The 23,993-nt window shown below is 42.8% G+C and overlaps 1 protein-coding gene across 1 annotated transcript in view; it reads right to left on the bottom strand.

The window, feature by feature from the left end:
- Window positions 1–2,070: 2,070 nt before the first annotated feature.
- The window catches only part of WIF1 (WNT inhibitory factor 1), a 39,325-nt gene continuing 17,402 nt past the window's right edge, over window positions 2,071–23,993 (bottom strand). Inside the window, exons 3-10 of the mRNA XM_027456296.3 lie at window positions 20,241–20,349; window positions 16,994–17,134; window positions 12,969–13,064; window positions 11,556–11,651; window positions 10,062–10,157; window positions 5,824–5,919; window positions 5,169–5,264; window positions 2,071–2,901 (exon numbers count right to left, since the gene is read on the bottom strand). Of these exons, the coding sequence (XP_027312097.1) occupies window positions 2,780–2,901; window positions 5,169–5,264; window positions 5,824–5,919; window positions 10,062–10,157; window positions 11,556–11,651; window positions 12,969–13,064; window positions 16,994–17,134; window positions 20,241–20,349 (852 nt within the window). The 3' untranslated portion in view covers window positions 2,071–2,779. The remainder of the gene's footprint in view (window positions 2,902–5,168; window positions 5,265–5,823; window positions 5,920–10,061; window positions 10,158–11,555; window positions 11,652–12,968; window positions 13,065–16,993; window positions 17,135–20,240; window positions 20,350–23,993) is intronic.

A 23,993-nucleotide genomic window follows, 5' to 3' on the forward strand; every position in this document is an offset into this window, starting at 1 on the left:
CATGCACTGGGAATCTTTGAGGATCATTTTTCTTTTTTCTTTTTGTACTATTTCTGACCATATTCTACATTTGAGTAATGGTCTTTCCCAAAATCAGTGGTGAAAATTGAAAAACAAAGCAGCAGCACTTAGTGTCTCTGGAACAAATAACAAAATAAATTATTCAGTTTCAAAGAATACACTTGTTATTTTTAAGAAAGCACTTTCTAAGAAATTGATGGGATCAGGAGAAGTTCAGCCAAAATTTCTGAGGAATCTTAAGTCAGAAATTTCTGCATTTTTTCCTGCCATGTGTGACCGATCCCATCAGCCAATCTTTGCCTCACAAAGAGCAAAAAACTGGAAAATGTGACATCTGAGTTTGTGAACAGCTCCTGGAGCATCCCTGGAAGCACAGAGCAGTGGATGTGTTTTATGTTCAGGGCAAATAGTTCAGTCCTTTAATAAATGGTTGAATCTGTAAATGTGAAGATAAATACACCAGCGTGAGAAAGAAGCAAATGGATTAAAAACAGATATGCCTTGCAAGCGTGTGTTTATTTACCAGTGTGTTGGACACTCAGCTGAACCAGACTTGTATTTCAAGATAACTTCTCTTGATGGAAACATCCCAGGACCCAGAGGAGTCAGTTGTCCCATGTAGTGGACAGTGGTTGGGGTTACACATTTAACCGCATCCTAGTATCATTCTATTTCTTTCATTGCTTTTCAGTAAAATCTCAAAAAATACTTCCTTCATTTCCTTCTTCCGTGGTTTCCATCACTCAAGTGTCTCCCCTGTGCCTCACGCTCTCCATTTTTTACCTTCTTAGGATTTTAACAGGGAGTTTTTGGGAGAGCACTGAGTTGGGGAAGCAGCTGGGCTCCTCTCCTGTCCCACAGAAGCCCCGGTTACACCACTGCCTGGTGTTTTGCCCTCTTGCCTGCAGATCCAGCCGATGATCCTTTCCACAGGAGAGCTGACGTGGTGAGAAGCGCTCCACAGGCTGCAAGGGCAGAGGGGGTGCTCTGGGGACTGTGGGTTGCTCCTCAAGCCCCCTCCCTCAGCACAACAAGCACCCCATGCCCCAGCCAGCCCCTGGCAGGCCGGAGAGGTGCCGAGGGTCCTGTGGGAGGCACAGGCCCAGGGCTGGGTAGAGGTCATGGCTTTGGGGTCCACCAGCCACAGCAGTCACACATCTACACCAAGGGAGCAAAGCTGAGCTTCCCCACCCACATTTCTCCCTGCACTGGACCCAGAGAGCACTGAGGGGTGGTCTCCTGTGGGACCAGGCTTGCGGGGTCACATCTGCAGTCACACCACAGGAAGGCTGTGTAAGAACGGCCCCTCAGAGAGCTGACCTCCCTCTCTGGCCAAAGCATGTCCTTTCCATTGGCCTGTGGGTCCCTTGCTTAAATAAGACCAGCAAGATCAGGCTAATAAATTGGTCTTTTCCCTTTGTATCTCAAAACCTTTCACTCATTAAGACCGATTTTGTGCCCAAAATTCTGTGTATTTCTTTATTAATGTTTCTCCCAGACAATAAGGCTCCCATAACTGCAGTATAGCAAGGGTCAATATTTATTTGTTGAATTAATGTTGTTCTTCAGCATGGAAAGAACCATCTGCAGTTCCCTCTGTCCACATCACACTACAAATGGTCTGTGTCTGTCACAGGATGGAGCACCCAGACCTTACAAATTCTGAGCACACCAGGACATGAGAGCATCACCCTGGGATAGCAAACATCCCCGGGGATGGACAATTTCCTCCTTTCCTGCCTTTCCAAGGCAGCACCTGAAAGGAAGCCTATAGAGCAAGTGAAAACTGAGTCTCCACATCTGGAACTCTGCTTGAGAGATGCAAAGAGGGACACAACCAGGCCCAAATTTGGCTCTTCTGGATGTGCAATGCTCAATGCCAGCATCCAACAGCACTGCCAGTGAGACTGGTGCAGTAAAACCAGCAGCAGGGAAGCGGGGATGGGGAAACCAGTCCATGCCTGGTTTGTGAGAGTCCTCTGGAGAAGCCATCATCCAAAACCAGCACTGATGAAACTGGAGCAGGCCCCACAGAGCAGTACTCAAAAAACTACAGCAGCGTCTTTATTTTACACATAACCGTCAGTATAAAAAAGTTTATTACATAAGAGCTGTTTTGTTTACAATATATTATATTGCTTCAAGCCAATGCAAAAAGTCCATACATTATAGTTCTACTTTGTTTTAAATATATTATATTGCTTACATGGCACTGCCGCAGTGTATTTTTAATACACAACACTTTGCAAAACTGTAAGGCCAAAAATAATGCTGAATTGAGTAGTTCAGGTTTTAAATTAGGTAACATTTATTTATTTTTCTTAGGGAAAAGTCTAAATACATAATAGCAAAAATGTAAAAGGCAACTTTCCTTTGACTTAGACAAGCTAAATCTGCAGTCACTGAAATGATTCAGGTTAGCATCTAGGAGGTTTTCTGCTTGAATATTGTTACTTAATTTTTGGAAAATGTTATATTGCAGGTATATAATAAAAACAAATGCAGTTTAAACATAACCAAAGTATAGTACAAAACACCATCCAAAGCACTGAAAGAAGAAGCCTATATAATCATGCTATAGAAGTATTTATAAAACTTAAAAGGAGCAGTAAATATCAGCTCAGTGGTTTATAATGAAGCTAATAAAATTCCAGCCAGTAATCTTAACTGTAGTGAACAGCATTTTAACATCCCATCCATGAAAGGTTAATGAAGGCTATGAACTTTGTGTAACACGAACCATTTCAGATGTTGGAGTTCACCAGATATAATTGGATTCGGGTGGAGCGTGCCTCTCCTCCGCCTTTTTGGGTGAAGGCGTGTGCTGCCTGTGCTTGGTGCCGGCCGGCCTCAGGGCGCTCAGACCACTGGCTCCATACCCTGGAAAATTACCCAGCTCAAAAGAGAAGAAACCACAGAGGCAGCCTCGCGATGCGCTGCTAATATTTGAAGTGGGAATGGTCCCCCTGCTTGAAGAAAGACTTCAAACTGCACCTCACACACATGTGGTCCCTTCCCCATTCTCCCCCTGGCTCTGGAAAGCAAAGGATGCTGTTGGGCAGGCTTAACCCAAAAAGATGGGGACCATCAGCCCTCTCAGGCTGTCACCCGGCCACAGATTCACACCTGCATAGCCCACAGTAGTGTGTACATCAGCCATGAGCCCCAGCGAGCACTATGGCTCGCCTTGAGCATTTTTTGGGTTCAACCTGCATTAGGCATGCAAGCTTTGCTTTGTCTTATAGCAGGTCACAAAAAGAAAGAACAGCAGCAACAACAAGCATGTAGGGGGAAGAAAGTAGTCTGAAACAGGCTTAGCAGAGCTGTTTTTTGGTGAAAGTAAAAACAAACAATAAATATGGAATTCAAAGTATTGTGTTGTCATTGTTTATAGTGTCATTTATCCATCGCACTCCATAAAGCTCATATAAATGACTATGAAAACCTGAGTCCGAGGTTCAGTTTTCTTAACCACTTATTTTTAAGAAAACGTCATGACTGAGAAGCCATTCATTTGATATAAACATGAACTTTTTTAAGATGGTCCTTTCAAACTGTGATGTTCCCCATGTGAACTGCCATCTCACGCAGACTTGAATGTGCCATTCAAGCCCCACGTAGGCACTTAAAATGGAGGTAAATTTTACCCTCATGGACTATTTTCAGTGTCTTTGCTGAATACAGAGAGTTTTGCAGTGCCAAATGCAACAGGTTTGTGCCCAAACTCCACATAATGAAGGTTGCAAAACCTTAGAGCTAGCAATAATGTGCAACTACTTAATCTTCATTCATTGGTGCTCTGTATTTTGTTTTTGTTTTGCAGACATTTACTTCTTCAGTGCTGTTCATTCCTAGTACATAATTTTTTCACTTGCTATCTCAGTTCTTTATAACAAGAGTGTTACAGGAAGAAAAAGTGTGTATTGAACGTATGAATTGAAGTCTATCTTGATTTCCATGTAACCTTTTTTCTAACCATAGCTTATACTGATGGTATTTATCCTTCAGAGAACAACATAAATAGTTAAATACAGATCCACTAGCTAACAGCAGAAAAACAGAGTTCCCAAATGTAATTTTCATGGCATAATTCATTTCAGTTATCTAATACTCAATTTTACTGAAACAACTACATATATTCTGATACATTTTAACATGATACACATCACAGGCATCAACAGCTTTTAATAAAAAAGATCATTCTGTTGATGCTGCCATGTAAGATTTACATTTCTTATGGCTAGATGATGCATTTTATAGCTGCAAAATATTGCAAAGTTTTTTATCATTACTACTGAATACATTAAATGTGAATAGTCTGCCAACAGTGCTTAAGATAAATGTTAATCCCTCATGGGAGAATGTACAGAATGTCTCTTGAAGATTTGCTTATAAAGCCCTATGGCACGTCAAATATAAAGTTAAGTCTGAATTTATTACTGGATATATACAACTGTATTTCAAATAATTTTATAGTGTTGTTTCAAATCCAGTGAAATGTTGCAACTGATGATCAGTTGCCTCATTAGATATCAAATAAGCACAACAGAAACTTATTTTCAGGACTTCAACCTTGCTTTGAGACAATATATTTCAGAGTCTGTGGAGCACAAATGGGGAAGAGTAGAAGAAAACATGAAAGATGGTAAGCTTAGATTTTGCATAAGCCTGCAAATTTTCCCTCAAGTTTCTAAAGAACAGTTATTTTTTTGTACGTTTTAATGGGCTCTAAGATCTGACAGAACTTTATGCATAAAAATGTCTATTTGATGCTTTAAAGCCAGCTGGCTTTACTGGGGAGTACTGAAGGACTTCCAACCTGCCCTGCACCACAGGTGGAAGACACAGGAGGTCACCCAGAGGACTAGTTGACACAAGGCTCTAGACGTTCTGATACATAAAGAAAGGAAGGGCCAGTTTTGTAAAACAATTTTAAACAGTTCTGTATGTTTTTTTTTTTTTTTTTCTTTTTTTAAGTAGTTAGCATTATGGAGAATTGAAAGTCTCTTATTGTTGGGATTAAAGATGAAGAAAAAAAGAGGAGTGAGGTACTACTGGTGATGGTGGAAAGGCTCTGGAAGCCACCATTTTTGCATGGCATGTATAAGCAGCCCCGGCACAGACTCGGGGGACTGGTTCTCACTTACTTTTATTGCAGTGCCTCCCGTGCCAGCCTTCCTTGCACTGGCACTTGTTGGGTTCAGTGCAGGTCCCGTACAGCCCACAGCCGGGCTCACAGACAGCTGTAACAGAGGGGACACATGTTGGACTTGGTGACATGGTTCCCCGTGCGCCTGACAACACGCTGCAGGCCTTGGTGTTGGCGGGGGTCCCCACAGAGAAGGCATGGGGGCAGCTCACCCCACCATGGCAGCAGCAGCTCCGGCCTGGCCGCTGGCAGGGGGAAGCAAGCCCAGAGGCTGAGCAGGCCCTTGCCATCACGGGTGGTACAGGACACTGGCCCAGCACCATGCTCACAGGCAGCCAGCAGAGTGCTCCTGTCAGGTTTTAATGTCGCAACGTCCCGGTGTTTCATTAAGCGTTTCTCTAGGAACATCTGTTATTGCTACACTGACACATTGCTGGTTTATAGGAGCCCAGAATGCAGACCAGACTGCGGGGAGGCTTTTGTAAAGATGTGTCTGGTTTCATAATTCCCCAATGCCTGGTGTGTGCTGTATGTCCAGGAAGTCAATTAACCTGAAATACTTTGACAACAAGCAGCTAGTGCTGCTGTCATGGAAGAGGTCCTGTGTGAGCTTGGTGCTCCAGCAAGGACAAATTGAGCGCTTTGGTACTTACGCTTTGAACAAAGGTCTCCTTGGTAGCCTTTGGAGCACTTGCACTTATTCTTACCGGTACATTTACCTCCGTTTCGACAGGGCTGATGGCATTTACCTAGAAATTGAAAACACGAAAACAAGGGACTTACCCCCCAGAAGAGTCCCCCTGTACTCATGATGGCCGTCTGAGAGGCCTGCCTTGTACCCAAAAAACTCATCAGGCTTTGGTGTGTGATCTTACACTGTGGATCTGTCAGGAGGACTCCAGCAGAAGTTTTTGCTCCCCATTTACATACTTTCTTTTGCTTTGAAAATAGGACAAGAAGGGAGCACAGCCATAACCCATGCGTCCAAGCAGCATTCACCCAGACTTGAACTACTTGGACTGCTGTGTCCCCATGCCACTGGTCAGTGTCACCTCCTGCTCTCCTCACCCTCCATGAGCCAGGAGGTTCCCCTTGGTGGTTGCGAAGTGTGGAATCCAGAAGAAAATCTGGTGGTGCAGTAGAGATTTTAAGCAATGGGAAGCTCAGGAACTGTCAGGAATGGCAGTCACTTGCAGAAAATAAGTAGATCGTCTGGGCCTGGCAGCTTGTGACAAGAGGCTGTGGAGGACCAGGATGCTGCGGGTGGTGCCATGAGGAATGTTCCACGCCACAGCTCAGAAACTAAAGGCACATTACAAAAATGTGCCCTTCTTTCCTGTTTGCCAAGAACAGATCATCGCTGGTGACAGTAATTAGGATTGGCAGACATTTTTCAAGGCTTTTGGTCCGGAAATTACTTTCCCTCACATTCATACATTGCCAAAGGAAGAAGCTGGGTCTGACTATGTATGATGGTTTCCTTGGCCCTGACTCACCCAGGATGGAAGAGATCCATACTGATGGAGCAGAGCCACATGCAAGTTCTGCTGGGCCTGATTCATGCCAAGAAGCCTCCAAGGGCCTTCCTCACATGAAGTCCCTGATCACCAGGTTTTCAGTCCCTTGTTAGAATTTGTCTGTATCATTAACCTAATGAAATCTCTAAGATTTAGCACTAATATTTACCTGAGTTTGTGAGTTTGTTTTCCCTTCCCTTCCCTTCCCTTCCCTTCCCTTCCCTTCCCTTCCCTTCCCTTCCCTTCCCTTCCCTTCCCTTCCCTTCCCTTCCCTTCCCTTCCCTTCCCTTCCCTTCCCTTCCCTTCCCTTCCCTTCCCTTCCCTTCCCTTCCCTTCCCTTCCCTTCCCTTCCCTTCCCTTCCCTTCCCTTCCCTTCCCTTCCCTTCCCTTCCCTTCCCTTCCCTTCCCTTCCCTTCCCTTCCCTTCCCTTCCCTTCCCTTCCCTTCCCTTCCCTTCCCTTCCCTTCCCTTCCCTTCCCTTCCCTTCCCTTCCCTTCCCTTCCCTTCCCTTCCCTTCCTTTTTCCTTTTTTCTTAGGATACTGACAGAGACTTGCACACAATAATCTGAGCACCAGCACTCCTTCTTTCCACTGCTGGTGTGCTGTGGTGAAAACTTCAGGAAATGCGCTCATCTCACGATCACAGACTGCCCCCTTGGGAACTAAACACCCCAAGGACTGCCTGCTGGGCTCTCAACCCCACCAGACTTCTGTGATGCATGTGTGCATCGTCAGTATAAAAGAAACATTTGTTCCTGATGTGCATAATTATTTTAATAGCCCCAAAACAAATTTATAACCAGTCAGAGGAACAAACTGTGCTAAGGAGTGTTTCTGCAAAAACACAATTTCCCTGCAGAAACTTCTGGAGAGGGAACCTGTAGGCCTTCTACTTTGTAGGCAATTGGATCTGGAGTAATGACTGAAAGGAGCAATGCTAAGGAAATCCAGGAATTTTCCTAGTTCTTGAAATAAATCTGGAGAACATAGGTCAAGGCATGCAATGCAGACTTCCACAGGGAAGCATTAGGCAAGCATTTGACTCAGCACAGCTCAGTTAAATTCAGAGTAAAATATTTTCACAGAATGGAGGAAACTCTCTGCTATTAACTGAGAAATGAAAAGCAACAAAACAGTGGGTGACAAATGGAGGAGGAATCCAAAACAAAGTAAAACTCTCCGTTCTCAAACTGCAACACTAATTAGAGGCAATGCACAACTATAGCTAGAGAAAAAGTCTGGAAGACTGTGAATGCTTGCTAGTATGGTAGGCTGGGCCCAGTATATTTCCCAAGAGTCCTGGAGAGTGATTCAACTATCAGAAAAGCACTCAAAATCTTTAAACAACACTGGGAAGAAGAAAAAGGAAAAAAAAAAAAAAAGAGAAGAAGAAAAAACTTCTCGGTTTTCTGAAGGTGGCTTTCTGCGTGTTGAAAAGTTTTCTCCGCTTGTTATTTCAAGACCCCCATGACTGAATGTAGTTGGCTCTGGATCTAAGAAAAGAGAAGGAGTTGTGTTTCCCTTCTGATGTTTTTAAGCCTCATCTAGCATTTCTTGCAGTCCTCCACTGTTGTGCCGGTGCTGGGGCAGTGCCCAGAGGTGGTAGCAGCCATCCATCACATACAAACAATTGCTGTCCAGCTTTACAAAAGACAAAGCAAGTGCAAAGCTTTCCTTGCTCTCATCAAAAGATTCCCAGTTTAGCTCTGAGCATCCTCTGAACCTGAACAACATTATTTTGTACAGGAACTGGTTTACTGCTTGTATTTTAATTAATTTAATTGAATTTGCACAGGTAAGCCTTTGCAGGAAGCAAAAGTCAATTGCACCTGTTCCAAGCAGCAGTATACAATGATGAGCTTTAGAGCCCCAGGGACTGACCAATTAAATGGAGTGCCCTGCATTATATATTCTGCAATATCAGTTCTAAGGATTCTCCCCAACCCCAATAACCAACAACACTGGCATAAAATGACCTACTCCTTGAACTTTGAACCAAGACTTGCTCCTTATCTGAAAACTATCAACACAGTTGACTTTCTGGGGAAGGAAGGAAGAAATGACATTCTGTCAGTGTCACATATGAACTCGATATAAACAAAGGTAAATTCAGTAGAAACTCACTCTGTTGTTCTTGGTGACACCTGATCTGAATTAATAGCAAAGGGCCATCTTTGTTAATAATTTCATAAAAATACAGCTTTACTGCTTCTCTTTGGCTCAGATTTTGATCAGGTAAAAACGAGTTGCAAAATACCTTGCAATGCATAGGAATATGGTGAAACATTTGCATACCTTTTATCTACACTTAAATACTGTGCAAAATGTAGGTCCTAAGGTATCTGTGTCCTTTCTTTACATAGTAATTGATGTATTGTTCCGTATTGGCTGACAACATGTTAGAGTTTATTCCCATATGTTTCCAAGTCTTTGCTGCTAGGCACTTTGTCACTGAGAGAGAGCCTGTCTCTACTGATGCATACAAAGGAATTACCTCGTACACATCCCAGGCCAAATGCTGCTCTCTGTGCTCCTGTGATGGCTCTTTGAAAGTCAGTGGGATTATATACAACAGAAAGGTAAGGAAGCTCCACACACTGTGTCCTGGTAGAAGCTTTAAACCCCGAACGAACAATGTGGGTGTATGTCCCCAAAATCCAAATGCTCATACTCCATTCAAGTGTGGGGATCTATAGGATTAATCCAATTTAACAGAGCTGTGAGAAAACTCTTCTTTTAGCAAGATCAAATGCCTGACAGCTGACCTCCCAGGTCTGTTCCAGCCTGGCCACATCTCCACCCCCAGCTTTACACAGCACACTTAGATCAGCCATGAGCTAAAATATTTTCAACTGCTTTGATGCTAAACTTCTGAAAATAGCAAGTCTTTTGATGTTTGCGATGCAGATTTTCAAGTTGCCATGTGAATGCAACTTAATACATCAAGTGAAAGTTCTCAGCTCTTACGGTTCAGTCCTCCCTTTTCCATAAACCCATCCACTCCACGTTTATCACAGCCCTTTTAGAGGCATGGGCTTAAACCTAATCTGCTGTGCACAAGTGTGAATTGCTGCAACTTTTGAAAATAGCTGCCCCGCATGGACTTGGGGCAGCAGTGCATCAGTCTGCCACAGCGTAGTGCTTGCATACCTGTTTTGAAGGTAGTCACCAAGCCCAGTTCCTAGTGAAACCAGAACAAGGTAGGGGGTGAGGCAGCCTAGCAGTGAGTCAAACTTATCAGTAAGGGTCTCACTTGGAGGCACCTGGCTCTCTGGGGGTCCCAACCAGTAGAGGCATGCAATGCTCAATAATTTAGACACCGACAACAGAATAAGTTGATGTAAGGAAAAGCAAGCACATGGAGATGCTACTCACTGATTTCGCATTGGTCTCCTTCAAATCCTGAAGGACAAATGCATTTTCCCAGATAGAAGCATGTTCCTCCATTGAAACAGGTCGTTGTACAATTTGCTGAAACAAATAAAACAGGAATGAACTAAATCGCTAATATGAACTCAGTCTGACTTGCCTTTAATGTTTTCTGCTGCTCACCCTAAATAAACATTGAGTAGGTTTCAAAAAGTTGCATTAAAACATTTTCACCTGGTTTACAAAGAAAGACTGAAGTGCAGATTTCCTACATAACGTTTTACACGGACACACATGCACACACGTCCATAGAAAGAGACAAACAAATGAACAATACAGCAATGAGATTCCCAAGGACAGGTTGTGTTACATCTTCATCAATCCTCATGTGTGGAGCTCACTGAAGGATCAAGTCATTATTGCTATTGAAACTGGCCACGTGTGGTATAAAGAGCACAATCTAGGACTGGAAGTCACTTCCACAAGAAGACACTTCATCACAGCTCTTAATTAATGCCATGGGAGATTTGAGGCTTAACAGGAAACCTTTATAAATTTTTGCTGTGTGGTGACATAGATACAAATGCTGTCCCTCTCACTTGCTAAATTACTTACATTGTGTTGGATGTGACTTTTCACCAAACATCTGAGATTCACATTAATCTCGGGTTAAACTTCCTTCAAGACCTTGGGAGAATTTCATTGAAATATTGAAATATTTTCACTTTGGAAATATTTTCAAAATGCAGTAAAGGTCTCAGAAAGAGCTACATACAAATCAGAAGGATTTTGACTCCAACAGTTTGTACAAGCATTCCTTAAGGCCTAGGAATGTTCCCACTATTTTGCTGGAAAGACTACACAGACCTTTTGCATTTGCTCTCTACTTCATGATGTAGTTGCGCAACAACAAAAGCAATGTGGTGTTCTGCAATCTTCTCTGCCATGAGCAGGTCAGTGGTATTTCTGCAGCAAACCACTTGGTTTTCTCTATGTGGTCGCTTGCAGTGTTCCAAATTACTGTTCTGAACAACTGATTGCTCCTTTTTATCCCTGAGCCACAGTGCAGCAACAACAACAGAGGATGAATAGACCATTTTTGGTATGTGTGTGTGTCTAGATGCAGCAAATTAGTGTATTAACTAATTAGTAAAACTAATTCTACTCCAGGAAACCAAAGTTCAAATACAGATCACTTATTTTCCTAAGTGAATTTTGTGGTAGGTCCCATGGCTTTCAGTGGGTCAGCTAAAGAGATTACCTAAATTACCCCTCACTCAGCTGGCGGGTACGGATGCCTGCACATGTAGCTGCAAAAGCATTGTGTGCCCCTGCGTGCTTCCTGCAGCTCCCAGCCTCAGGAAGAATCACGAAATTATGTCCTGTAAAACTTACTTCACCGCTTGGTTGCCTTTCCAAAAGGCACTCCTAGAAGGAAATTAGCACAGGGAGGAACGAGCATCCACAGGAGGTGGCACCCAGGGGTTTGGCTGCAGTTACCTTTGTCGCAGTTGATGCCATAGAAGCCGGGGGGGCAGATGCACAAGCCGGGGGTGATGCAGAGCCCACCGTTCATGCAGCGAGGAGCACACAGCGCTGAGGAGCAGGAAGAAAAGGAGAATCATCACTGGTGAGACTGGGAATGTGCTCAGAGGTGTCAGCAATTTAGTGGGGTTCCCAGGCAGGCTCTACAATGAACTCTTCCCTCCTACCACTCCATACCTGTGCCTAAGCACTGCTACATAATTTAGGGGAGGGGAGGCTCTAGTGTGGCCTGGTTTGATGACCAGACTGTCCTGCATGCTCCCTCTCAATTCTTTCCAAAGCCCCTGCGCTCTCCCAAGACTCCTCTGCAGTCGTGGCCACCCCACGAGGCTCTTCCAGGGAGGCATGTCAGGGAGCAATGTTTCATTTCGTGGTTGCCCACAATTGGTACATGCTGCGAGGCTGCATCCATACGAGAGAGTTCAAAAGTGCCTGGACGTGGGGCCAAGTGGGGGCACAGGATCATCCATCTTGTGAAATTGTTGGTGCTGTTCCTGGCATGGCTTTGTCCTTGGCTGCCCGGGCACAGCCCTGGGGCAAGCAGCAGCCACGGCTTCCTCCCAGCCAGGAGTTTGGAGGTTTTTGCTTTGGAAGTTAGGAGAGTTTATTAAACACACAAATGCAAACTGTGTCATGCCAGTTGGCCTCCAGGCCGGAGAACAGTCCCTGATCCTTTGTATTTAATATTTCGGATGCAGCCAGAGCATCTGGGAGCTGAGAGGAGAATGAGATTGAAGTAGGATGCCCACAGGGGGGGTTGCTCCATCTCAGGCCACCCTGGCGAGGGTTTCCCACTGGCAGAGGAGGAAAGAAGAAACAGAAAGAAGAACTACTTTCCTCACCAAGTCACACCAATGTCTTGTGTCCTGGCCCCTCACTCTTAGAAATGTTATTTGGAGCTATTAGTCACTAATAGAAGGAAAAAGGAGACTCTTTCCTTCATCTCCCTATCTTCATTGTCGGTCTGTCTCCAAATTAGATCTTATCTCCAAATAAACCAATGCAGAACAAAAGTCCCGTGCTTTGTTTTCCAGCTAGTCCTTATTAGCAGAAGAATTTTATTTAATCTTTTTGCCAGATGGATTCTCTGTGATTAAGGACCCCTTAACAATTGTGTCAGCTTTTGTTAAAAACAATCCCTTAGCAAGAAAACATCTTTTTTTTTTCTTTTTTTTTTTTTTTCCTGAGCAGTTTATGTTTCCATTAGAACATGGATCATAACAGTAATTCACTTAGATATGTGAACTCAAAATGTATGAAAACTTTAAAATAGGCCGTTCATATTTTTAGGAGTGGCTACAATGCACTAGCTACAGTTTTGTTGAGATTATTGTAAAGAAGAGAGTTGAGAAGATTTTTTTAAGTTACCTTTCTCACAGTGAGGCCCATAAAATCCATCCGGACATTCACAGACATGTCTCTCGTTGCAAAACCCTCCATTTCTGCATCCTCCTGGACACTCCGCTTCATAAAATACAACAACAATCTTAGTTGGATATTTCATACTTCAGCTGTTGCTCAGCTTTCCCCAGTACCAATATACACCTTTGATATAATGAAAAAAATATTTTTGACAGACAGGCAAATGCTGGCCGAAGTGGAGATTCACCTTTCCTCAAAAGAAATTGTTTCCCTTTGTGTTCATCTACAAATACGGGTTTGATCATGTGTGCAGACACATGCACGATGTGCTCGTTGGCGGATCACGCACATCTATCGCTCTGCTGTTCTGCAAGTGAATGAGCAACGTGGGTGCTCTGCACACCCCAGCCCCATTTTCTCCACGTGGAAAGAAGCAGGCAGTTGCTGCGGGACCTGCATTACTGCTCAGACCTCCCCTAGCATGCGGGGCTGGTCTCAAGTTCTGCAGCCTGAAGTTGGCTGCACTGCAACTTGCATTGCATTAATTGCTACATCTGTTGCTCCTAAGGTGGCAAAGTGATGAAATCTGTCTTCAAATGAAAGAGTCAGCTTCAAGGCTAGATGAAAGAAGGCCAGAAAGGAAGATGAAAGCATTCCTGCACACTGATCCTGTATCATCATCCAACTCTTATTCACATCTCAACTATTGATCAAACACTGGTTAAAGCGTTTAGCAACACTGGCTGGATTACACAAGGAAGAGAAATACATCTGGGTATCATCACCATCCTCAAAACACTGGAGTCCATCAAACAAGAGGCAAAATGAACCCAGTGGAACTCCACAAAAACACAACTGCCAGGCAGAAAAGCAATTCCTCAAAAATGCCTTCCCAGATATCCCACAGACAAGAAGGAAGGCAGGAGGGGCTGCCTACTCCCGTTAGAAAATGTATGTCACTTGTGATCAGTGGGACCAGGGCCACGAGGCAGCTCTAGCAGAGCAGGCACAACCTTCTCCTGTGGATGCTATACTGCACAACACTCCGAATGACCAGGTTCAAAAAATTCTGAGGTAAGGTAGATCTTCACTCAGAAACTGCAACCTATTCAACCCAAACTCAAAGATCACCCATTAGACTGCAGTTGGATGTAATTTTGGCACTGTGCTGGAGGGCAGGGATGCCATCCAGAGGGGTCTGGGCAGGCCTGAGAGCTGGGCCTGTGCAAACCTCATGAGGTTCAACAAGGCCAAGTGCAAGGTCCTGCAGCTGGGCCGAGGCAATCCCAAGCACAAACACAGGCTGGGTGGGGAATGGATTTAGAACAGCCCTGAGGAGAAGGACGTGGGGGTGTTGGTTAAAGAGAAGCTTGACATGAGCCAGCAATGTGTGCTTGCAGCCCAGAAAGATTCTTCAAACCATAACTTAACACAAAGGAAAACATAACCCTGGACTTAAATACATTTGAATTATTCTGCCTCTTTCTAATAGTTATCAGGTGACATATCCATCAGCTATGGCTATGAGCAGTATTACTTTCTGCCACACTCAGGTAATATTGCTCTCTTCACTGGAATATGAAGGGTAACCCCGAGACTACACAGAAGGTAAGAACATCTGATGTATCAGTCAGGTGGCTGGGTGCTATGTGCAACTGCAAAACAGACAGGAAGGAGAGAGGATAGAAGGGGTAATTTTAAAATACTCTTCCATCTAAGGCCATAGATACACAGGGAAAAAAAAAGTGTTACTTTAAAAGTAAATCTGTTTGCAGCGGCATTAATGATAGTAAGGGCTTCGTAATCTTATTTGTTCTAACAGTATGCTCTAGGACTCTTTCTGGAAATGTTTCTCCCTTTGTACCAAACGCAGAGCTGCTATTCATTACAGAAAATGCATGCTTAAATACATGCCATTTCAAACAGAAAAATAGGAAAACACAATTTTTTGTGCGGTCACCTCTGAGCCACAACAAAGCCTCTCCTCTCCCACAAAATTGCTGCCTCACTCTGCTCACTTCCTCTGGTGGGGGCCCCTCTGGCTGGCCACGAAAGACTGGAAACAGTGACTCGGGGCCCAGGCAGGAGGAATCTGAGCTCCTCACCACAAACGGCAGCTTTCAGAGGGAGGAAACTCACCCTTACACTAATACAAACTGGTAGGAACACCCTTGTCCTTCTCAGTATCTGTCCCAAAATGCTGCGGCGTCCACCTCATTGGACATAGGGCAGCAATGGGAGCTACCCCGGTATAAGCTGGGGTGAGACATCTCCTCCTCTGCCCACCTCTACAGTTTGTAAAACCATCCTTGTGCCTCTCAGCTGGCTCAGGGTCAGTGACTGCCCTCAGCTTTCCTGAGTTTTATGATGCAATACGCCTAAATTTTGAGTTTTATTTATTTATTGTACCAGAATTGTAATAATAAAAATAATTAAAGCACGGAAACCATAGCTCAGATGAATGCTGCTAAGACACTGAGTTTGGAGCCTTTCCAGGACAAGCCACAATGCAGACCTGTAACTGCTGTCTCTATTAGATTACCCCAACACTATTTCCAAAGTTTATTAAGTTCGGTATCTTTGGACTGAGCTGGCAATGAAAAGGCATGAAATGTTCTGTGCTGTGTTTACATCAGGAACAACTTTGTGCTCAAGGTCTGATTGATTTTACCTCCATTTGGCCCCCATTTTCCTTCCTGTTCCTCTCCCCACTTCTTCTCCCCCCTCTCCTGCTTTCCCTGGGTTAATTGGCAGCAGCAAGGCTTCAAAGGAGACGCAGCCTGGCTATTCAGGTGCAGCAAGCTTTCAAAGAATAAACAGCTCCTGCTCCTGCTGCTTGCTCTTTGAAGCCACACTCCAGCCAATTAGCTCGGAGAAAAGAGCACAGGGAAGAAAGTGCAGGACTGGGAATGGAGGTTTAATAGGAGAAGAATAAAAATATCACTCTTTGTACGTCAGCCGTATTTGATACAATTGCACACGGCAAGGGATAACTGCCTGATCTTGGATATGGATTTTTTCAATCTCCACAGCCTCAGTTCAAAGTGATAATTACAGCTGTTCATGATGTATCAAATGAATCCAGAAAGTCTTATTACATACTGTCTATAGTTCATAGATTGGCTGATTAAACATGTTTCCTGTTTTCCAAGTAAACACTGCAATAGCTTCATGGTGCCCTTCCTCTATCGATGCATCTTGTGTGTGCTTCTTGCTTGGTGCCTGCAGATACTGAGGACCAGCTTCCATTACCTTCCCTGAGTGATGCTTTACTATGCAAACAATTCTACCAAAATCAAATCAACAACACACATAGTAAAGTGTTAATAAAAGAAGAGGGAATTTTCTTATTGCCTCAAGTGTCTCATAAACTTTGTAATTATCAGACCAGCAACACAACCTGCTGATGAGGCTGGTGAACAATGTTGTATCCCAAACCAAGACGTTGCCATCTTGAGCTCCAGAGGAGGTAAGCCAACTTTTGCAAAAATTCTCTGATTTTTGCTTTTTTGATTCAATTGGGATGTGCAAGTTGAGATTTAAAGAAATGTTGAACTACGACACCAAACAGTGTTACCTGAAAACAGTGTCCCCACTACAGATCCCAGAAGTTAAGTCCTCAAAATTATGTCATTTCTGAAAATGTGAGCATCAGCTTTTTTTTTTCCATAATTCTGACTCTCCTCCAAATGCTTCAAATCATTTACTCACATTTGCTTCTCATATGATCCATTTCTATCAACATCCTTGAAATGATGAGCTGTGAACAGGAGGAGGAATGCCTCCAACCCAGTCTGCTAAGGGAGATGTAGTTCACAGTAAGAAAAAGCTTAGTAAACACATAGTAAATGAACAGCAAATGCAAATGAGCTGCAAACCTACACATAGAGCCAGAACAGCCTGGAATTCATAGCTTTTGCTACACATTGTGTGACCACAGTATTATCCTGAATGATTATTATCCTGAATGAAAGAGAAGAAAGTTAGGTGACCTGGTCTAACAGTTCTTGTCATGTCCTCATTAGCGTTACCTTGCTGACAGGTCTTAAAGAAGATGGCGTTCTGAGGGGTCTGGAGAATGATATTGCCTTCTGAATTCATTATGATCACATTGACTTCAAATGCAGCCACCCCATCTTGCTTGCCGAGGCAAGGAAATCCAACCTGGACAACTTACAGGAGAGCAATAACAACAGTATTCATATTTACATGCATATCTACAAAAGCATACATTGTAATACCGGAGATAATAAGTATTTACAGATAAGCTTTAGAGTCACCTTGTGCACAGACACCTGCAGGGCTGGAACAACTGCAGCACAGGAGGCCAGCCTGGGTTGCTTTGCTGACACAACCCCAACAGTCTGCAGCACAGACACTGATCTTAAGGCAAACATACTTCTGCCTGCAGACAGGGCAGTTACTCATGGAGGTATCTAAGGATACTATTTTCACAGCCACTAAAATGAGTCAGAAGCCTATATTTAATTTTCTAAGCTGTCTTGATCACTTCTGAGCCTCAGTTGTATGGGCTGTCACATAATGTCTCCAAAAAGATCTCATGCATTTTTATTTTTTTTAAAGCTGCTTTAGGTATGTTTTGCTGTTACGGATCTTGCAATTAATACTTAAATAAAATACTTATTTAATCAAAACTTTCTCCATAATATGCTGGCAAGACAGTGCACTTAATAAATAAGATTGTGGGTGCAAGTATTTAAAATGAATAGAGGAACATCACTATGACAGAACTTGTTAAGTGTAGCAATATTCGGAGATTGCCTTTCCAGGAAAAGTATTCAAGCACTTTTAAACTACAAAGAGTCCAAGGAAATAATTAAGGCCAGTAAATCTGGAGTATTTTAATGAGGAAGCAAGCCTGATACCTCAGAGCTCTGGAATGCTCCGCTGTGATGGTCACAAGTGATCTCAAATAATCTTCAGATGAAATGATTGTGTCATTTCTTCAAAATTGGCTCTTTCTAGCTCATTTAAAAATTAGATCCAGCTAATAGAGATTGTTTATTCATTTCTTCTGAAGCTGGCCTGAGGTTTCAGAACAAAATGTAGAGCTAACAGCCTTACATTTGGTTTGTTTTAAATTGCTTGTTATGAAAATGTCGCATGTAATAATCAGACAATTTTTGTTATTTTCTGCCTTGGTATAATACCTTGCAATAATTATTGCTGAAACACATTCTGCTTCTGGCAAGTCCTATGGACTGAACAGTCTGTTGCAGTTTTCATTATAAAGCAATTTCATTGCTGAAGTGCCTTTACACTGGTCTTTTAAAAGACCATTACAAAAAGCATGTAACCATGTGGTAAGAAAAAAAACACCTCTTACAAGGGATAAAAAGCAGTTTAAATGCAGTGAACTTCTCAAACTGTAGTAACCTCCTCATAGCTCAAGTGCAGGACATAATTCAGTGCTTGTATGAGGATGTGAGTGACTTAGCTGAACAAATTGCTGGGGAGGAAGGCACAGGAGAAATTCCTAGACTTCATTGCATCAGTAGCAAACCCCCAATCTGCCTGGAGATTTGACAGCAAATGACGTCAACCTGTAGGTTTAAGTGCCCAGGGCAAGGACCAGTCATGCATCTGAAGTTGAAGGGGACAGGTCAGAAACCCTCCAGCACTCCCCAAACTGGAAGTGTCCATATTTCTGAACTTTCCACGTGCCCGAACTCCTCAGCACACAAAAATGCATTAAAGACCCTCCTGACTGAGCTCCGTGGTGGCTCACAGTACATTTGTCCCACCACAGAACTGCCCCTTTTGCACATTTACACTCCTGCCTCCCCTGGAGTGCTCACAGAAGTGAGGAAAATTTAACTGTGGGGTGAGCAGAGATGCTGCTGGGGAAGGTACCAGGCATGCCAGCTCACGTGGAGCCACATTGGCACCAGCATGGTACTTGTGTGGTGCTCGAAGTTAATCACTGCCACCATCAAAAATGCCTGACTTGGTTTTGAACTTGCTGACTCTTGTTTAAACCACTGGATCTTTACAGGTGTTCCCCTGTGAAATGAGCAGTCAGTCTTTTGTCAGTGAACAGATATCTACATGCTCAAGGCTTCTCTCAAACACCTCTTTTTGGCTAAGCTGAGTAGTCTTAGTTCTTTAAACTCTCACTGAAAAGCACCTTCTTCAGCCCTCTTACCATATGTCAATATTGTACTGTGTGGCTAGGTTCAACAACCCTAACCCACGTAGCAATACTGGGATGTGGGGATAGGATTTTCAAAGGAGTCTAAGGAACCTGAGTGATTTAAATCCAGTTTAAATCTCTTCACTATTTTTATAGCATTTATTTCTTTACGTCAACTTAGTTAACTTAGGCAGGATAGCAAGCAGCATAAAAAAAGCCTTCACACCAGTGGCTCATTGCTAAATACTGAACATGCTTGGAATACTGTGCATGTACCAATTATCAATTGCTGTTAAAGACAAGATGCATTATAGTGCCACACAGGACTTCAACACAGCTGATATATCCTAAGTACAGCAGTGCACTGCTCACTGTCATAAGGGAGCACTGTGGACATACCCGTATTAGTCCTGGAACTGAGCTACCAGCACCACAGACAGGGTAAGTCCATCTCGGTTTCAATCAGACCTCCCATCGTGATGGTTACCAGACCTTCTGCTGGAACTAGGAGATCTCATCCCTGGCCTCCCTGCATTTGTAGATTAGATGTTTTCCTAAACACAGTCAGTCAGGGGTCATTTTGATCTAGCCTCTCTAGATAGTTAAAAATTAAAGGAGAAACTAATTTATATTAGAGGATGCTGAGTGCACAGCCTTCCACATTTCTCACCTGCTTTATATGGAAATGGAAATAATCTTAATGCTTAATATGAACTTCACCTTCCTGACTGACTTCTTGGTTACTTTGAGTCAATGTCTGTATTTGCAAACTTATTGGGCTTGCAGTCAATTAAATTGCAGCGATTATGATGTGAATATTATAACACTCTTCAGTGAAATCCATTTTCAACACCACCAAAGTTTCACATACATTAATTTTATGCAAAAATTTTGCACAAATTTCTGCTGGTTTATCTACATACAAAAGCTTCGTGTGACTTGGCTCAAGCAAAATATGCTGCTGTAGTCAGGCAAGGCACTCACGCTGTTCATTGTCAAGCACCATGACAAGCATTTCTTTAGCAATAAAATTCAAAACTTCAGTTAAAAAGAAGGTGTGCAGACTTTACTGGCTGTGGGGTATTTTTTAAAGGAACAAAATTTATAATACCAAGAGCACAAACCTGATGCTTTATGAGGAACTGTTCCGAGCAGAGGGATATTTATAGTTGGATCAGCCATTATGCCTTTATCCAAAGAGCGCAGAGACAGGAACTCGTAGAAGTACTCAGCCTATGACAAAAGACATGAGAAATCATTATGTGTTTTAATTGCATTCACAGAAGCAAACCATTTAGCACATAAGCTACAGCAGAAAAATACTACACTTTCATTATGTCATTCACTGGATTTGTTTCAATTTTTTCCACAATTGCTTCTTTACCTAAGCATAGTTTTCCCTCATCTCAGAAATTGCAAATGACCATACAGTAAAATCCAATACCCGGATAACAGCAAGGAAAATAGCATGCATATGGCAAATTAGTGTTAAACAGAGAATACATTTTTTTTACAACACACACCTTTCATCTAAACACTGAAAATAAAAATAAAAATTAAAAAAAGTATGAACACTGGGCTACTTCTTGAAGCTGTTTTTTTTTTTTTTTTTTTTTTTTTTTTTTTTTTTTTTTTTGTGCAGAATCCCCCTGGAACTGCTGGTGAGCCTGGACAGCCTGTCTTGTGCTTCCTTCCACCAGACCCTGGCCTCTCTGTTAAGTCACCTGCTCAGTCTTTCTTCATATTTGCTACAAAGTGGGATTCCTCCTGCCTCGTGTCATGCATCTGCAGTGTAGATGTGCACACTGTGTGCAGCTGAGGTGTTTGCATCTTAGCAGGGCACTTGAGGCTTCCACGTCTGTTAATGGAGTTGGGCATTCCCACAGCACAGCTGCAGGTGCACAGATCAAGTGGAAACAAACCTTTTCCCTAAAGTCAGGCTTTTCATTTACCTGAAACACGTACGATTATAGGTAGCTTTAGCTGCTGCTCTCAGAAAAATACTTGAATCCTTAGCATGGGAACTGTTAAAAAAGTATTTTCATACAGCAACTTATTGATAATATACAGTGTTGCTAAACCTGCCTTTTATCTAGGACTGGGAAGTAAAGAGAGATTAAAGCCAAAATGTTATGAGAACTTTGGGCCAATAAATGGCAGTTAGTTCTTCTATGAGATGGAAGTCAGTGTCCTTAGCCAGAAGGCTGTTCTTTTTCTCTCCTAATAACCAGTTTCCATAGCACATGAAGACACGGACTTACTGGAGAGAGACCAGTGAACAGCAACAACAATGACTAGAGGGATTGGAGCACCTGACATATAGAGAGAGGCTATTCTATCTCGAGATCATCTCATCTCAGGTCATCCTCAGACCTTCTATGATTCTGTGCTAACTTGAGCAGAAGCCCTGTCAGAGGCACCATACTCCTTTGGTGGCACCAGCAAAGCTCTCCAAAGCTGCTTAGAAAGGTTGTTATGTAGGGTGTTGTGTAGACATGGAGACCTCAGAGGAGGACTCACAAAGCAACAGTAGGGAAGGAAGTCATGAAAGTTGTTAAGGGTGGGTTAAACACATGGAGCATATGTGGGAGGGAGAGGGGACATGGAGAGAAGTAGTAAAACAGGAGATGAAAATTGAAGTCTGGGGTGCTATTCAAAAGGCTGCTTTTAATTAAAGATTTTTTTTTTCCAATACATTATACCATGCCAAAATATGAAAACAAGCCATAAAGTCTTAGATTGTGAACATTTTTGTTTTCAAATAAAACTTTGGTTCAGAAAAATAATTATATGTCTCCACACATCTATAGAATACTACAGCGACTGAGTCAATGCTGTACTGTCTGTTTCTCATTGGTTAGCTTTGATGTTTGGTTATATCTAAAACAGGTCATAACAGGCTGGGATATTAAAACATTATGTTCTTACTATTCTAGTAAACAACAACTGGTAACTAAACCAAATAGCTCCACTCCCATGTTTCCACTCTAGCCGGGCTGCTGTAGCAGGTCAGCCTGTGAGCCAAAGCTCTGATGTGTAGCAAAGGAACTGGAATTGCATTTTCTGGAGTTAAAACGATGCTTAAAGACAAAGACAAAAAGCAAGTTCACTGTGGGAAAGGGGATCGATTGCACCATGAGTTACAATCTTTACTGCCTTTCAAGGAAGGAATTCTTTTAACCAGAATAGAGGCACAGCAGCAATTAATGCCCGAGGCAGGATTAAAATGATGGGAAGAGATGCTGCACAAGCAACAGGCTTCTCAGGAGGAAAACCACTCTCTGCACTGGGGATAGATACCTGCTCTCACCATTTCTGAAGAAAGGTCCATACAACTTCTTGAAATGACATTATCTAAGAAGTCCTCAGGTAGACTCAGCTAGTACGATTTCGAGGTTATGAAGCCACGTGCTACAGAGCATATTTGCCATTCACTTGTGCTGGACTGAGTTTGTTAAATTTTGGCTTAAAAATACCATACAAAATCAGCCTAGAGAGGCTGCAAGGAGGGTAGTTGAGCTCCTCAAACCTGCCAATCTGAGGTTTGGCTGCCATAAATCCTATCAGTTTGGAAGCAATCTGTCTTGACACAATCTCCACATCCAGTCTCCAGCATTGTCCTGGTGTAATTTGAGTTGATTGCCAATTAACTTGCATTAATCATCATGACTGAAAAGCAAACAAGACATTCTCGGCAAATATTTACCATGCTTCAGTCTAGCATGAAATTCGGTCATGATGGTTAATTGAAGAGATAGGCCTGTGCAATTAAAATCCGGACATTTGGGCACTGTATAGTGACTGCCACAATTCATACTGTAAGTGGTCATTGTGAATGACCTGCTAGTGCAAACAAAATTTCTTCAGATATTGTTAGAAGGATAATGGGGAAAAACCACAATCTATAATCCATTTTCCTGTACGGAAACATTCTCGTGACTTTGTTTTTGAAGCCAGCCTGTGCAGTGTCTGGTGTTTGGTAGGCAAAATTTGGTATTAAAACTAAATCTCAGAGAAGCAGTGTTATCAGAGGTGACGGAGGAACTGGGGTTTGTTGATCCTTGATATTTGCACACTTATATGAGCGGGAGAACTTTTGGTTTTGGCTTGACTTCAGTATGCACCCAAGGAAGAATACTCTTTCCCTGCATGTGAACACTTTGTCTGGGACTCTAAAAAAATTGAGGAAAAGTCCTCTGCAGCCCCTGTGTGAGCAGTCTGGGGACTTTGTGCCTCGAGGCAGCAGGTAGCCGCACACAGCCACCCTGCAACTCTTCCCCACGGGGGCAAAGCCCTCGGCAAAGGCAGGAAATTTCATTCTAGGCAAATAATTCCATGGTCAGGATTAACTTTTATGGACTTTAAGTGGACGCTTTCTATAAATCAGAGGAATTTAAAAGGTTATAAATATAACGAAGCCCTCTAACAAGTATGGTAGCGAACATCTGTCGGCAGTTTGGCTTTACACTTAAAATTCCTGCAGAACTCCCTTCTTCAGGGCAAGATCTACTGCATTATAGTTTTCTCATCACTTAAATGCCATGCTGTGCCCACTTTGGTTTTGTTTCATATTTATTCAAAGCATTCACAGGAAAGTGCTTTATGTTTTCTTCATTTTACATGAAAGATGTAAGATTAGAAGTAATGGCAGCACCTTAAAGCAAAGCAGAGTAGCTTAAACAGCTGTATGTCACAGCTCAATAGCCTAATGAAACCTACAGCCTTTCTAACAAAAACAAAACAAAACAACAACAACAAAGAGATGTGTTACCTTTGCAAGGAGATGTAAGAAATTAACCATGTTTCCTTCTCATTTTTTTGAAGAGATCATCTCTGTATACCCTAACACCAATTTTCTTCATTTAAAGAAAGAAACT

The sequence above is a fragment of the Anas platyrhynchos genome, chromosome 1, assembly GCF_047663525.1.
Source record: "Anas platyrhynchos isolate ZD024472 breed Pekin duck chromosome 1, IASCAAS_PekinDuck_T2T, whole genome shotgun sequence".
NCBI classification, from domain to species: domain Eukaryota; kingdom Metazoa; phylum Chordata; class Aves; order Anseriformes; family Anatidae; genus Anas; species Anas platyrhynchos.